The 13,124-nt window shown below is 42.4% G+C and overlaps 1 protein-coding gene across 1 annotated transcript in view; it reads left to right on the top strand.

Moving 5' to 3' along the window:
- SLC36A1 (solute carrier family 36 member 1) overlaps window positions 1-13,124 on the top strand; it is a 56,300-nt gene that overhangs the window by 15,062 nt on the left and 28,114 nt on the right. The window contains exon 2 of the mRNA XM_037742758.1: window positions 6,897-7,044. Coding sequence (XP_037598686.1) covers window positions 6,902-7,044 — 143 coding nt within the window. The 5' untranslated portion in view covers window positions 6,897-6,901. The remainder of the gene's footprint in view (window positions 1-6,896; window positions 7,045-13,124) is intronic.

Below are 13,124 nucleotides of genomic sequence, written 5' to 3' on the forward strand. Positions count from 1 at the left end.
GAGACAGGGTTTCACCCTATTCAGCCAGGCTGTTCTCAAACTCCTGACCTTGTGATTCACCCACCTCGTCATCCCAAAGTGCTGGGATTACAGGCTGAGCCACTGAGCCTGGCCTCAGGTACTTTTTATTATGCAGAATACCCCCTGCAGACCTAATCCTGCCCCAGTCTCTGAGGCCAGCTTTGTTCTCCGGGAGATTTTAGGAAGGGTAGATAATTTAAGGTGTGGTAGAAAGAACACTGGACTGGGATGCTGGTTTGCTAGATGATCATCTCAAATCTTTGAACACTTGGGGCCCGAATGATTCAGCCTTTCTGTGTGGACCTTGGTTTTCTGACTTCCAAGTGGGAAGCTGGAGCTTGATCTTCTCGGAAGTCATGCCTGGTCCTAACATCAACTGATCTTCGTGGTTGTGGGTAAGAGTCTACATATTTGCCTGTTCAGCAGCTGCTCTGTGCAGAACCTGCTGAGGTCAGCAGCTACGCTGTGCCTGCTCTATCATCAGACTTGTACAGGCAAAAGTCTCAATTTATGGAATATTCAGCTCTGGTGAATTGGATGTAATTCTATCTGATGAAAAACAAATTATGTAGAAGTCAAACTATTTTACTTCCCTCTCTTGTCGACCACACATAGCAACACGGCCTGTGTCCTTGTTCATGTTTTTAGAATTCCAGCAACAAAGAAAAGAAAATACATCTGGGGAATTTGCTGCTACTTTGTGTTCCAAAGTCCAACCCAATGTAATTGTTTCAGAATAATGGATGACACTTTTAGCTTGCAAACAATTGTCACTGATGCATGAATTCTGGTAGGGGGTGAGGCCTAGGGTGTACCTATCATAATAAGATCATATATTTTTTTGTAGTGCTTTATATAAATCTACCTATAATCAAGATCACCTAGGAAGGTAGTTAAAATGCCTCATACCTGTAATCCCATCACTTCGGGTGGATCCCTTGAGGTAAGGAGTTTGAGACCAGCCTGGCCAACATGGAGAAACCTCATCTCTACTAAAAATACGAAAAATTAGCTGGGCATGGTGGTGGGTGCCTGTAATCCCAGCTACTCGGGAGGCTGAGGCTGGAGAATCGCTTGAACCCAGGAAGCAGAGGTAGCAGTGAGCCGAGATCATGCCACTGCAATCCATCCTGGGGGACAGGGTGAGACACTGTATCAAAAAAAAACACAAACAAACAAAAATCCATAGGCATGGTGGCTCACGTCTGTAATCCCAGCACTTTGGGAGGCTGAGGCATGTGGACCACCTGAGGTCAGGAGTTCAAGACCAGCCTGGGCCAACATGATGAAACCCCATCTTTACTAAAAATATAAAAAATTAGCTGGGTGTGGTGGCGTGCACCTGTAATCCCAGCTACTGGGGAGGCTGAGGCTGAAGAATCTCTTCAACCTGGAGGCAGAGGTTACAACAGGCTGAGATCTCACCACTGCACTGCGGCCTGGGCAACAAGAGTAAAACTCTTTCTCAAAATAAAAATAAGTAAATAAAAATAAAATAAATAAAATAAAAAGCTCAGGTGGAATCAAGTAGGGCCCAGAAATCTGTTTGTTTTTTTTTTTCACTTAAATATGTTTCCTTTAACCCAATATATCCCAGATATCATTGCAATATATAATCGTATAAAAATTATTCATGAGATATTTAACAATTTTTTTGGTACCAGTTCATTGAAATCTAGTATGCATACATTTCAGTTTTACTGAACTGTATTTCAAGTAGCTATTTATAGCTAGCAGTTACTGTACTAGATGGCACAAGTTTAGAATATGTTACCATCTATTTAGAGTCTTAATCATCCTTTATTTTGTACAAATCCAGTCACTAAAAAATTGAAATTGGAATCCTGAAACTTTAGAAATGAAAGTGTACTTAGAAATCCTCTAATGCAGTCTTCTCAATTCTGTATCAAAATAAGAAAACAACTTTGGGATTAGAATGCAAAACTTTTGACAACCTGGTTATGTTCTCCTGAGTCCTGATCCCCATACTGGTAAAATGGGAACATCAGCATCTGAATTTAATAGAAAAATTTCTGGCTTTGCCTTAAAAAAAAAAAAACACTGTAGAATTCCCTTTTAAACTTGCCCAGTTCCAGAAAATGTAACACATAAAAATTTTTATTTTTAAAAACAGAATAAAATTTATTTTATTTTTAAAAATAAAAATTCATTTTGCACCTACATCTTCCATACTGCATTCATTGCACAAAGCAATCCCACCTGCTCATTTTTAGTGCCAAGCTAACAATAGCATATTTTGTAGATTGAAGAGCAACTCTTGTCATTTATACAACTAAAAAAATAGTTATATAAGGAAAAAGGAAATGTTTTAAGGTTGGTACACTTAAATTTTTATTTTTGATTTTTCTTGGCCATCAAACATGCAGACTTTTCTTACTTAGTCGCTCACTCTTCTGCTCACTCTTCTGAGTCTAAATATCTAATGGAGATTCGGACTTTGTATTCTATTCATTGTCATCAAAAATCTGAAGGACAAGGTTGCCTTCAGCTCTTTATAGCATAACCTTCATATTGACAGTTAATAGGTACTATTAAAATCTCCCATAGGGTGGGAATTGGCAATTGCAGCAATAGACTTGGCTATTAGATTTCATCAAAAGGAGCCCAAGGGCAGCGTGGCCATGGAGGCTGGCACTGAAGGGGATGGACAGAGACCAGGAGGAAGAGACCTTGGTTTCCAGAAAGAACCATAGAAAGAACTCCAGGGAGTGGCTGCATCCACTGTCTGGTGCTTGAATCCTTACATAACTGCTCTGAGAAAGGGCTTCTGCTTGGATTTTCCAGGGATAAGGGAACAGGCTTTCTCCCAGAGTGATCTGTTCTATTTGGAACAGATCTGTCTTTGATAGAAAGTTCTTCCTTATGCCTAGCCAAAAATGAGCCATCTTGACTCTCCACATACTGATCCTAACTCTGCCTGATCTTTGAGGCCCCAAATAACAAGTCTAATGCATATGACAGCTTTTAAAGACAGTTTTTGTACTGCTCAAGTTGCCAGGTAGAACCTTCTCAGTGCTTTCAACCAGTCCTCATTTCGTTGGTTTCCTACCCTTTTTGACCCTGGTTCTGACCCCTGGATATACCACAGTTTTTCATTACTCCCTTTATAGCATGCTGTTTGGAACAGAACACAAAGTCTGGCAATTCTGAGTTATGTAACATCTACCTGTGATTCTCTCATGTCTTAATGCAATCTAGATTGTGTTGCTTTATTTGGCAACTTGGATTATATTATTGCCTTCTGTTGAGCTTATCATCAACTAGAACTCCCAAGCACAATTTTTTTTTTCTTTGTTCGATACGTATGCAGTTGCTAGGCCACATTTTCCATATCCTGCAGTGGCTTATTAGACCTTAGATCTATGGATTTCAGCTTCTTCTTAAGCAGTTTTCTTAGCAACATTCTGCTGTGGGTAACTTCAGTTTTTATATACAACATAAAGGAGCCTCATTAGACCGTTACAGATGTATCAAGCATCTGTACCAAGTAAGCAACAGAGTGGTTCCTCGGCTGTTAGGGAAGGATTGGGCAACTTATGAGTCCCTGTATTCATCCTTTCACCTTCAGTAATATATAGGTGTCAACCTAAAGGAAGAAGCTGAGACCCAAAACGTAATTTTTAACAGTTTCCTTGAACCAAAGTGAGGACAGGTGCCCAGGATACACTTCTAAGTTGCCTAGGGGAGTGCTTCCCTTGGCCTTTGTTAGCACAGGTTCTTAAAGGCAAAAGCAAACAAGGAGAGGACTGATACAAAGTTATTTGACAGGAATTCTCATCGGTTTGTCAAAATAACATGGATTAGTGATGGGCTGTACATTGTTGGACTATGTTGTTGGACTATAGGGTATGAGTTATGTCCAGTGTTAGCATTTTATGACTTAATGGTGTCAGTTAGTCTAGAACCCACATAGCAAGGGGCCTCAAGAGGTAATTATTTAACTCAAGGGGGGAATGAGAGGTGATTGCTATCACATTTTAGCGCCTCTCTGGACCTGATAATTTAAAGGGATTCCTCAGATAAAAAGTTTCTTTTCTTTCTCACAGGATTCACCCAGAAGGTTTTATCTTCAGATGCTTTTGGTATGTTGGAAGGGACTAGAAATTAGCAGCTTTTTCTTTTCTTCAGTAGAGGCAGGGTCTCACAATGGTGCCAGGCTGGTCTTGAACTCCTGAGACCATGCTGATCCTCCCACCTCAGCCTCCCAAAGTGCTGGGATTACAGATGTGAGCCACTGCACTAAGCTGCTGTTTGCATAATTATATTCAGTGACGCCTAGAATATTAGTGCTAGAAGGAACTGAGAGATGTTTTCGTTTATGCCGCCTGCCTTTTGCACATTTGAAAATGATTCAGAGGTAGTAAGCAAAGTGTTGACAGAGGCGGGCTTGGCGCCTGGGCCTCCTGACATACCTATAAACTGACTTACGAGCTTATGCCCATGTAGCAAGAGATTTCAATACTGGTGTTAAGATATTTCAGATATTTTTCCCCCTCGGCCTTCTAATGAGTTTAATTGCCCCAGAGCTGGATGGTGTCCTTGAATTCCTCTAGCTCATGTGTAAATGAAGCTCTCATAGATTTTTAGCTGAAGTGGCTCTGGCAGTGAAGCTAGGCAGGATCCTCTCAGGGATTTCCAGGTCCTTTGCTGGATTTTTGCCAGGTACTTCCCTTGCAAGATGCTTGAGGGTCCTTCCTACGTTGCAGTTGGTAAGAGATAATGAGGTCTCCCGTGGATCACTCTGGTGCCAGGCTGGCGTGTTTCCAAAGGAGTCCCCTGGGACTGGACCTAAGGGGAACCCTTGGCAGACCACTGTCCTCTGGCAGGTGGTGCTGGGTGTCTGGGCAGGATGGGGTACTGTGACATAATTGGAGGTCCTGTCTCTTCTCAAGGTAGCTGAGATAGAATGCCCAGGCTTAAGGTGGGCATCCAGCCACATGCCAGAGGACAGCCTCATGGGCAAACGGCTGTGCCAGTCTGCCAAGTGTTAGAAGGATTTTTTATTTGTAATTTTTAATATTAATGTACCATTTTTTTGTTACTTGGTTCTTGAAGAGCAGGAAGTTGACTCTTTCCCTGTGCTGTAATACTCTCTCATAGCAACTGGCACTCTATAGAGTGGATGTTTTCAGATTCAGATAGGGGCCAGGAGATAATGTTTTCTGCCTGGTACTACCTAGCTGTCGCAGGGCCGGTTACTTAGCATTGATTCTTCATCTTTAAAGTAAGGGGCTTGGAGTAGCCTGTGAAGGCTCATTTAGCAATGGTCTTTATGAGTCTAGGGGCCTGTACACAGCTCCCAAAACGTGTCCTTTTTGTATATCTTAAAGAAGCCCTTGTTCTTCTCTTTTGTGTAGTATTAATAGTATTGCTGAGTAAGTCCACCCAGGGAACACCACTCTCACATCCTCCCAACACATTGAAAGGGGAGTTTTCTTCTCTCATCATTTTAAAAATGAGCAAATCTCCGGCCGGGCACGGTGGCTCACGCCTGTAATCCCAGCACTTTGGGAGGCCGAGGCGGGTGGATCATGACGTCAAGAGATCGAGACCATCCCGATCAACATGGTAAAACCCCATCTCTACTAAAAATACAAAAAATTAGCTGGGCATGGTGGCGCCCACCTGTAGTCCCAGCTACTCAGGAGGCCGAGGCCGGAGAATTGCCTGAACCCAGGAGGCGGAGGTTGCGGTGAGCCGAGATCACGCCATCCATTGCACTCCAGCCTGGGTAACAAGAGCAAAACTCCGTCTCAAAAAAAAAAAAGAGCAAATCTATAGAAGTAAAAAGGAAGAAGAGTTATAGATGGGAGATACTGAGATGAGGGCCGAGGTGAGCACCCTTCAGCGTCCTGGTCTTCCTCTGAGCTGCTTTCAGCTGCTGTTTCTCAGCACTCAGGGTATAAAAGTTACTGGTGGCCACCAAAGAGTATAGGATTGGATGGTGCTCACAGCAGAGGGAAGGAGAATGGCATGTGTGGCTCTGGAACTTGGTGGGAGTTTGAGCAGAATTGGATGATCCAGAGAGGATTTTTTTTTTCTTTCTTTCTTTTTTTTTTTTGAGACAGAGTTTTGCTCTTGTCTCCCAGGCTAGTACAATGGCACAATCTAGGCTTACTGCAAATTCCGCCTCCCGGGTTCAAGTGATTCTCCTGCCTCAGCCTCGCAAGTAGCTGGGATTACAGGCATGCACCACCACACCCGGCTAATTTTGTATTTTTATTAGAGATGGGGTTTCTCCATGTTGGTCAGGCTGGTCTCAAACTCCCAACCTTAGGTGATCTGCCTGCCTCAGCTTCCCAAAGTGTTGGGATTACAGGTGTGCCTGGTCCATAGGGGATTTCTTGAGTGAAACAGATTCTCTATTAAAGGCAGAGAAAAAAGAATATACAATGAGAAATACCCAGCTTTCCATCCAAGAGCTTGGGCATATATATACAATTTAGCTATTGTACAAGGTCCAAGAAATTAGCTCAGAGGAAGGAGTGAATAATCCTGACCTAAGGAATGGGGAGTGCTTCCAGGAAGCACTTTTTCATTCCCCCACTCCTCCCAAGCAGTGCCTCACCTCTGCCTTGTCTAGCTATACTATGGAAAATTTAGAAATTTATGAGTGTAACACCAAGTATACCTATGGGAAGATTAGGAGTCAGAACTCGAGTGAACCAGCCCACTCCTGTGTACTTTGCACTTTTTCATTTCCCTTAGTACCAGATGCTTTCATGCTTAATCCATAGCACAGCTGTCACAGTGAGCAGCTCTGACAATGACAGCTCCTACCCCAGAGGCCACCCCAAACATGGAGCTACAGGCTCCAGCTGCAGGAGGTCCTAATGCTGGCCCTGTCCCCGCAGCTGCCATGTCCACTCAGAGACTTCGGAATGAAGACTACCATGACTACAGCTCCACTGATGTGAGCCCTGAGGAGAGCCCGTCCGAAGGCCTCAGTCGCCTCTCCTCCCCGGGCTCCTACCAGCGCTTTGGTCAAAGCAACAGCACAACGTGAGTAGCTGTTACCTTCTCCTCTCCTGGGTGGGATTCCTGTTCCTAAGTCTCGCTTGGACTTATTTTTCCTCCCCAGTTTCATCAGTCCTCCACTTTACAGATGAAGGTCAGCAATGAAGAGATTGGGCTCACGTGACTGTGCTGAGCTTTGCTTTCACCAGCTGCCACTCTCTAGCCCGTTTCTTATTCTTCGTTCCTTTCAGCTGTGTTGGCCCTACAAGGCTGGTGCCAACTAAGAGCCTGGACTTAAGAAAAAGCTTCTACAGAGGACATTCTTTTAATTTAGAACTGTGTCATCTGTGCTAGAACCCCAAATACTCTCCAGGCATAATCGGAAGCTTCCTTTGTAAAAGACTTTGCAAACGACTTCTGCCCCATCACCAAATCACTATTCATTTGACTGAAGAAGCGGGAAGAGAGAACAATTAACTTCTGCACTTAACAAATTCAGGGATTGGTAGGAAAGGAGAAGACAGGCTTTGCATTCTCCAAAGAGGGCTTATGTCTTGTCTCCAAAAAATGGAACCCCAGACTCATCTGGGCTGAGTTTGGCCCTCTTTGGGACTCACTTTCCCCAAATGTAAAGAAAAATTGAGGACTTCACTGTGAAGCTATGCTGGCTGTTTGGGGCTCACCACTTGAATTAGAAAATTCAGTTTTGCTACTCCATTGAGTTACCCAGCTATTCCTGATCTCAGCAGACCTCTGACATTTCTCTGTGTCCCAGCATCCCAGCTTTTGCCGCCCTTCTGTTTATTCCTCAAGCTTAGCTATCACCTTTTCTGTGTTTCTGTGTGGATTGAGTGTGACTTACTGAGAGATCCTTCATGTCCTAGACTTATGCCATTCCTGACGACTGCCAAGCAGACCATGGAAGCTTCTCCTGGAGCTCATCACTGGAGAAGCTCCCTCTGCCTGCACTGTCTCCTGGTACAGGGCATTTTCTCTTGTGAACTGGGTTGGAACTAGAAGATGTGGTCTGTCTACATTCCTGGCCCATCACGACCACTAGCTGATTTCTATGCCCCAGGCTGGAAGTACTCAACCAGTCCTCTAAGATTCTGTTTCTGTAGCTTATTTCTCAGGTGGTATGCTTTTGTAGATTCCTCATTAGCCTGCGGTGGGAGTTAGCTGGTGGTAGATTGCTTAGAGCATAGCTGGCAGCAGTGTGGCTTGCCCTGCCCCTCTTTCCTCCGGCCTTATCAGCATTGGCAGCCCCCATGCAGAAGCAGCTCCACACACAGCCAGTGGCATATCATGGCCTCCCGTCAGAGGTCATGCTGATTATCGTGAGATACTGCTAAGCTTCCCTCTCTGTAGTTTCCTTTGCAGTTTTTGCTCCTTTTTGATCTCAGATATCAACTTGTTAAGCAATACTTAGCAGAGGGGGTCTGGATTTTTCTTATTATGGAGACCTCTCTGAAGCTCAAAACTTAGCAACTAGCAACTTCAGGATAGTAGGTCATAGGTTTTGGACATGTGGAAGCTGATGCATGCCTATTAGCTATTCTGAATATCTCTTTTTTTTTTCTTTACATTGTGTTATAATTAATGGCCAATTCAAAATTATGTATTTGTTTCTTGGAAATCACACATCAGAAGATACCTTTCTCGGGCTTGTATTGTGACATTTTTCAGGGTGTACTTTGTTCTGAGGTTCCCTTCCTGCCCTGATATTGTGATACAATGTAGGTGACCAGGAAGGTCCATCTGTAGTTGATGGCAGGTATCACAGTCCCATCACAGGTTGTACAAGATAAAGTACTTTGAGGGGACCTAGAGTACTTCTAGCCCGGGGCATAGGATTGACACAAGCATTTATGTAGAAAACATACCAAGTATGATTAAGGTAGAGGTTGATTTGGAGAACCTTCGTAACCTAATTTAATCTTTTAATATGTATGAAGTGTTAGGGATAAGTTTTTAAGCTGGGTTCCTTTTATATTTCTGCCTTTGCTTACCCTTTGATCCAGTTTGCCAAGTAACAAAATACATGGAAGTACTTCTACGCCTACTGCACGTTTGCATGCACACACCTACCTCTTCTAGAAATCAAGGGCTCAGTAAAAAACCCTAGTTAGAGGATGCAAATAGGAATGCCAAACGCTTCCATGAATTTTTTCTTTTCTTTTCTTTTCTTTTCTTTTCTTTAGATGGGTTCTTGCTCTTTTGTCCAGGCTAGAGTGCAGTGGCACAATCATGGCTCACTGCAACCTCTGTCTCCTGGGCTGCAGTGATCCTCCCACCCACCTTAGCTTCCTGAGCAGCTGGGACTACAGGCATGCACCTGGATAATTTTTTTTTTTTTTTTTAATATAGAGACAGGGTTTTGCTATGTTGCCAGCTTGTTCTTGAACTCCTGGGCTCAAGTGATCTGCCCATCTCAGCCTCCCAAAGTGCTGGGATTATAGGTGTGAGCACCATGCCCAACCTGTGAGTTATTTCTTAGTGCGTTCAGTGAGATTATTCACTAACATTTGATCTTATCAAGCTATTGACTGCTTTGGAGACAGCCTCATTTTATGTTGTTGGGCAATTTTTTTTTTCTTGTTGCCCCTCTGAGTTCCATTATATATATCAAGCCTCTGTGCTTCTTATCCATGTCAAACTGAAACCAGCAGACTGAGACTGGCTCTCTAAAGGTGAGCTGGAGTAGTCATTTGCAAAATGTAGTCTGCAGATTTTTGGGGCTTCCAAAGACCATTTCAAGAAGTCTATGAGGCCAAAACTATCTGCATAATAATACTAAGATGTTGTCTGCCTTTTCACTTGCGGATATTTGTGCTTAGCTTTCATTAACTGCAAGTGAATTGCTTTCACTTGTAGTTAGCAAATATCCACAAGTGAAAGCAATGAGGGGTAAAATTGCACTGAAGCAATGATGGGTAAAATTGCACTGTAGAATGAATCAAGGCAGTGGCACCAAATTATACTAGTTGTCATTATATTTTTCACTGCCACGCATGCGCAAAGAAAAAAGCCCTTTGTACTTAAGACTGTCTTTAATGAAACAGCCAGAATACTAGTATTTAAAAAATTGAGACCCTTCAGCATAGGTCTTTCATATTCTCTGTGGCAAAATAGGAAGTACGGATGAAGTACTTCTGTAAGTACCAAAGTATATTACCTCAAGGCAAAGACCTTGAGTGATTGTTTGAGTTGTCAACCAAACTTGCTGCTTTTTTTTTTTCATAGAACCAGAAAAGAACAACTAACAAACTGTAGGTCAGTCAGTCAGAGTACTTGCAAGACATTTTCTTGAAAATGAAAGAAATATGCCCATCATCTCAAGGAAAACAATAGACAATACATATCTGTTGCTTAGAATAAAATTCAAGCTTTCAAGCAAAATTAGAAAAAAAAAAAACAACTATCCAGTGCCATGGGCTTGATGGCCTCTCTACTTGGAGACTTTTCTGATGAGATCAGTGGTAATATTAATGAATGTGATTTTTTTTGATAAATATATAATGAAGATGTTAGCATTTGGAAGACCTGTATAAATTCAACCAAAGTGTGATGTTAGGAATTCTGCATTGGGTAAAATATCCATTGAAAGAGCAAGATCACTGATGGATGGATGGATGGAGACAGAGTCTTGCTCTGTCACCCAGGCTGGAGTGCAGTGGCACAATCTCGGCTCACTGCAACCTCTGCCTCCCAGGTTCAAGCGATTATCCTGCCTCAGCCTCCCGAGTACCTGGGATTACAGGCATGGGCCACCACACCCAGCTAATTTGTGTATTTTTAATAGAGACGGGGTTTCACCATATTGGCCAGGCTAGTCTCAAACTCCCGACCTCAGGTGATCCGCCCTCCTTGGCCTCCCAAAATGCTGGAATTACAGATGTGAACCACTGCACCCAGACCACATTGCAGGTAACTTCTAAAAAACTATCATGTGTGGCATTTTGGAGTCATGTCAAAGAAAAATTACTGTCATTGTCTGTGGCAGCCATTAAAATATTCCTCCTTTTCCAAACACATGTCTCTGAAAAAACAATTTTTTTCATAAACTTCAAAAATAACATATCACAATAGATTCAACATAGAAGCAGGTAGTCCAGCTGTCTTCTGAGATATTAAAGAGATTTCGGGGAAAAAAGTGCTATTCTTCTAACATTTTCTTTTTTGGAAAATAGGGTCTTTTCCATTAAAAAATTATTTGTATTAACATGGAATGAACTTACTGTTATTTTTAATTAAATATTTTTTTAATTCTCATTTTTAATTTTTAATATAGTATATACCAGCAGATGTAATTGACATCTGCTGCAAAAGCTATTTGGCATCTTTAGTGATTTATCAGAGAATAAAGGGGTCCAGAGACCAAAAAGTCTAAGAATGAGTGATGGAGCATGAATGGAAGTACAGAGATTTGCTAGGCTCCTCCCTCCCCTTTTCAGAAAGATAGTCCATCCTTGTAGTTAAGACTTCACAGTTTACGGAGTTGATTTTGTGCATCTCACACAGTACTGGGTAATCCCAGCTTAGGGCCATCTATTAAATAGAGTAATTTTGGTCAATTGCCTAGAGTCCTGGTGTTTCAGAGCTGCAGGGATCATGGAGATCATTTTGTCCTAGTCCAGTTCCCTCACCTTATGGATGAGACAGCAGGCCCGGGAAGGGAGGGAAGGAATTGTCATATGAAGGTGGTGGCAGAGCTAGGGCAAGGGACCTAGTGTCCCATGATAGCCAGCTCAGAGGCATTTTGGGGAGGTCTCTGGTAGGTAGGTGGGTTTGATACAGTGCTTTGCCCTTAAGTGGATTAAACATTTGCCAAGGTAAAAATTTAATAGACCCCATTATCTTGCAGCTACAGGCTACTGATAATGCATTTGCTGGTGGACACATGTAATGCTTAAGCTGTTTCCTTAGGATATCCGGGAGAGCACTTAGCCTCTTCTCATGTGGAGGCAAAGTAGTTTTCTTGGTCTTTCTTGAAAAAGTTGGGTAAAGTAGGAAAATCACCAGATTTTTTCCCTCAAGGTAAAAGGAGAAAGGTTAAAGTGAAATTCTTTTCCAGAGAGTGTAGATGGGTCTTATTAATGGCCTCTATGAGTAACAAGTGTTATTTACTTTGAGCTTCTGGTGAATTGCAGATCTGAAGAAATGTGTGTAAATACCAGTTTTGAGGGATTTAGGTTATATGTGCAGTAGAACCACAGACAGTACCACGGGCCAAATTCTGAGTGATTTGGGACAGAGTGAAACTATATTTGACCTGTTTCCTGTTTTCCTGGAGGTAACAGTAGATAGAAATTGAAGACGAGACCACCCTTCTGTAGTCAGTCTTTTGATTAGCTCCTATTCCCTGCAGAAAAAAGAGAAACTTCCTGCCTCCACCCTCACCCTCATCCTAACTCTAATAACGAACGGCTAAACCCAACTACTACTCCTGATTCCGGTCCCAGGTCTCTCTCTAGGGTGTTGTTCCAAAGCCCTTCTCTTTGCCAGTGGTGTCTTTTTCCCCAGAAGCACATTTATAGTTCCTGCCTGTCCTGCTGGGCTCAGCTCAGCTCTTTCTTCTGCATAAAGCCTCACCTGCCTCCCTTCTCCCTGGTCTCTGTTCTTGGGTTTTTCTTAAAGACAAGAATCTATCTACCTTTGGTGGTTATTAATGTGTTCCCTTATTTTCCTTGAAACATTATTAATTTCTAGAGGCTGAGAACCATAGCAGATTCATACTTATTTTCACCACTGCAGTTAACACAGTGCTTTATATGTGATAGACAGCATTTGTTGAGTGAAAAAATGAATGAGGAAGCATGAGAGGCTTTACCATTGTGGCGTGAAGGGGACAGTTTGTACAAATCTGCCCTCACAGTAGAAGGGTAAATGAAGTGACTCTCTGAAAGGGCTTCTCTGATCTTAGGACACTATGGCATTAGACTTTTTTTGTTTTTGATACAAAGTGTATGTATTGTGTGACTTCTGCATTCGGGGCTTCTATTTTTTTGTTGTTTTTTAATTTCCTCTGTTCTGTCACCAGTGTTTGTCCATCATAGTTTGGGTTGTCATCCTCTATTGCAGTTTTGGGGTCTGTGTTTTTTTTTTTTTTTTTTTTTTTTTTTTTT

Source organism: Cebus imitator, unplaced genomic scaffold (assembly GCF_001604975.1).
Source record: "Cebus imitator isolate Cc_AM_T3 unplaced genomic scaffold, Cebus_imitator-1.0 Scaffold126, whole genome shotgun sequence".
In the NCBI taxonomy this organism is placed as follows: domain Eukaryota; kingdom Metazoa; phylum Chordata; class Mammalia; order Primates; family Cebidae; genus Cebus; species Cebus imitator.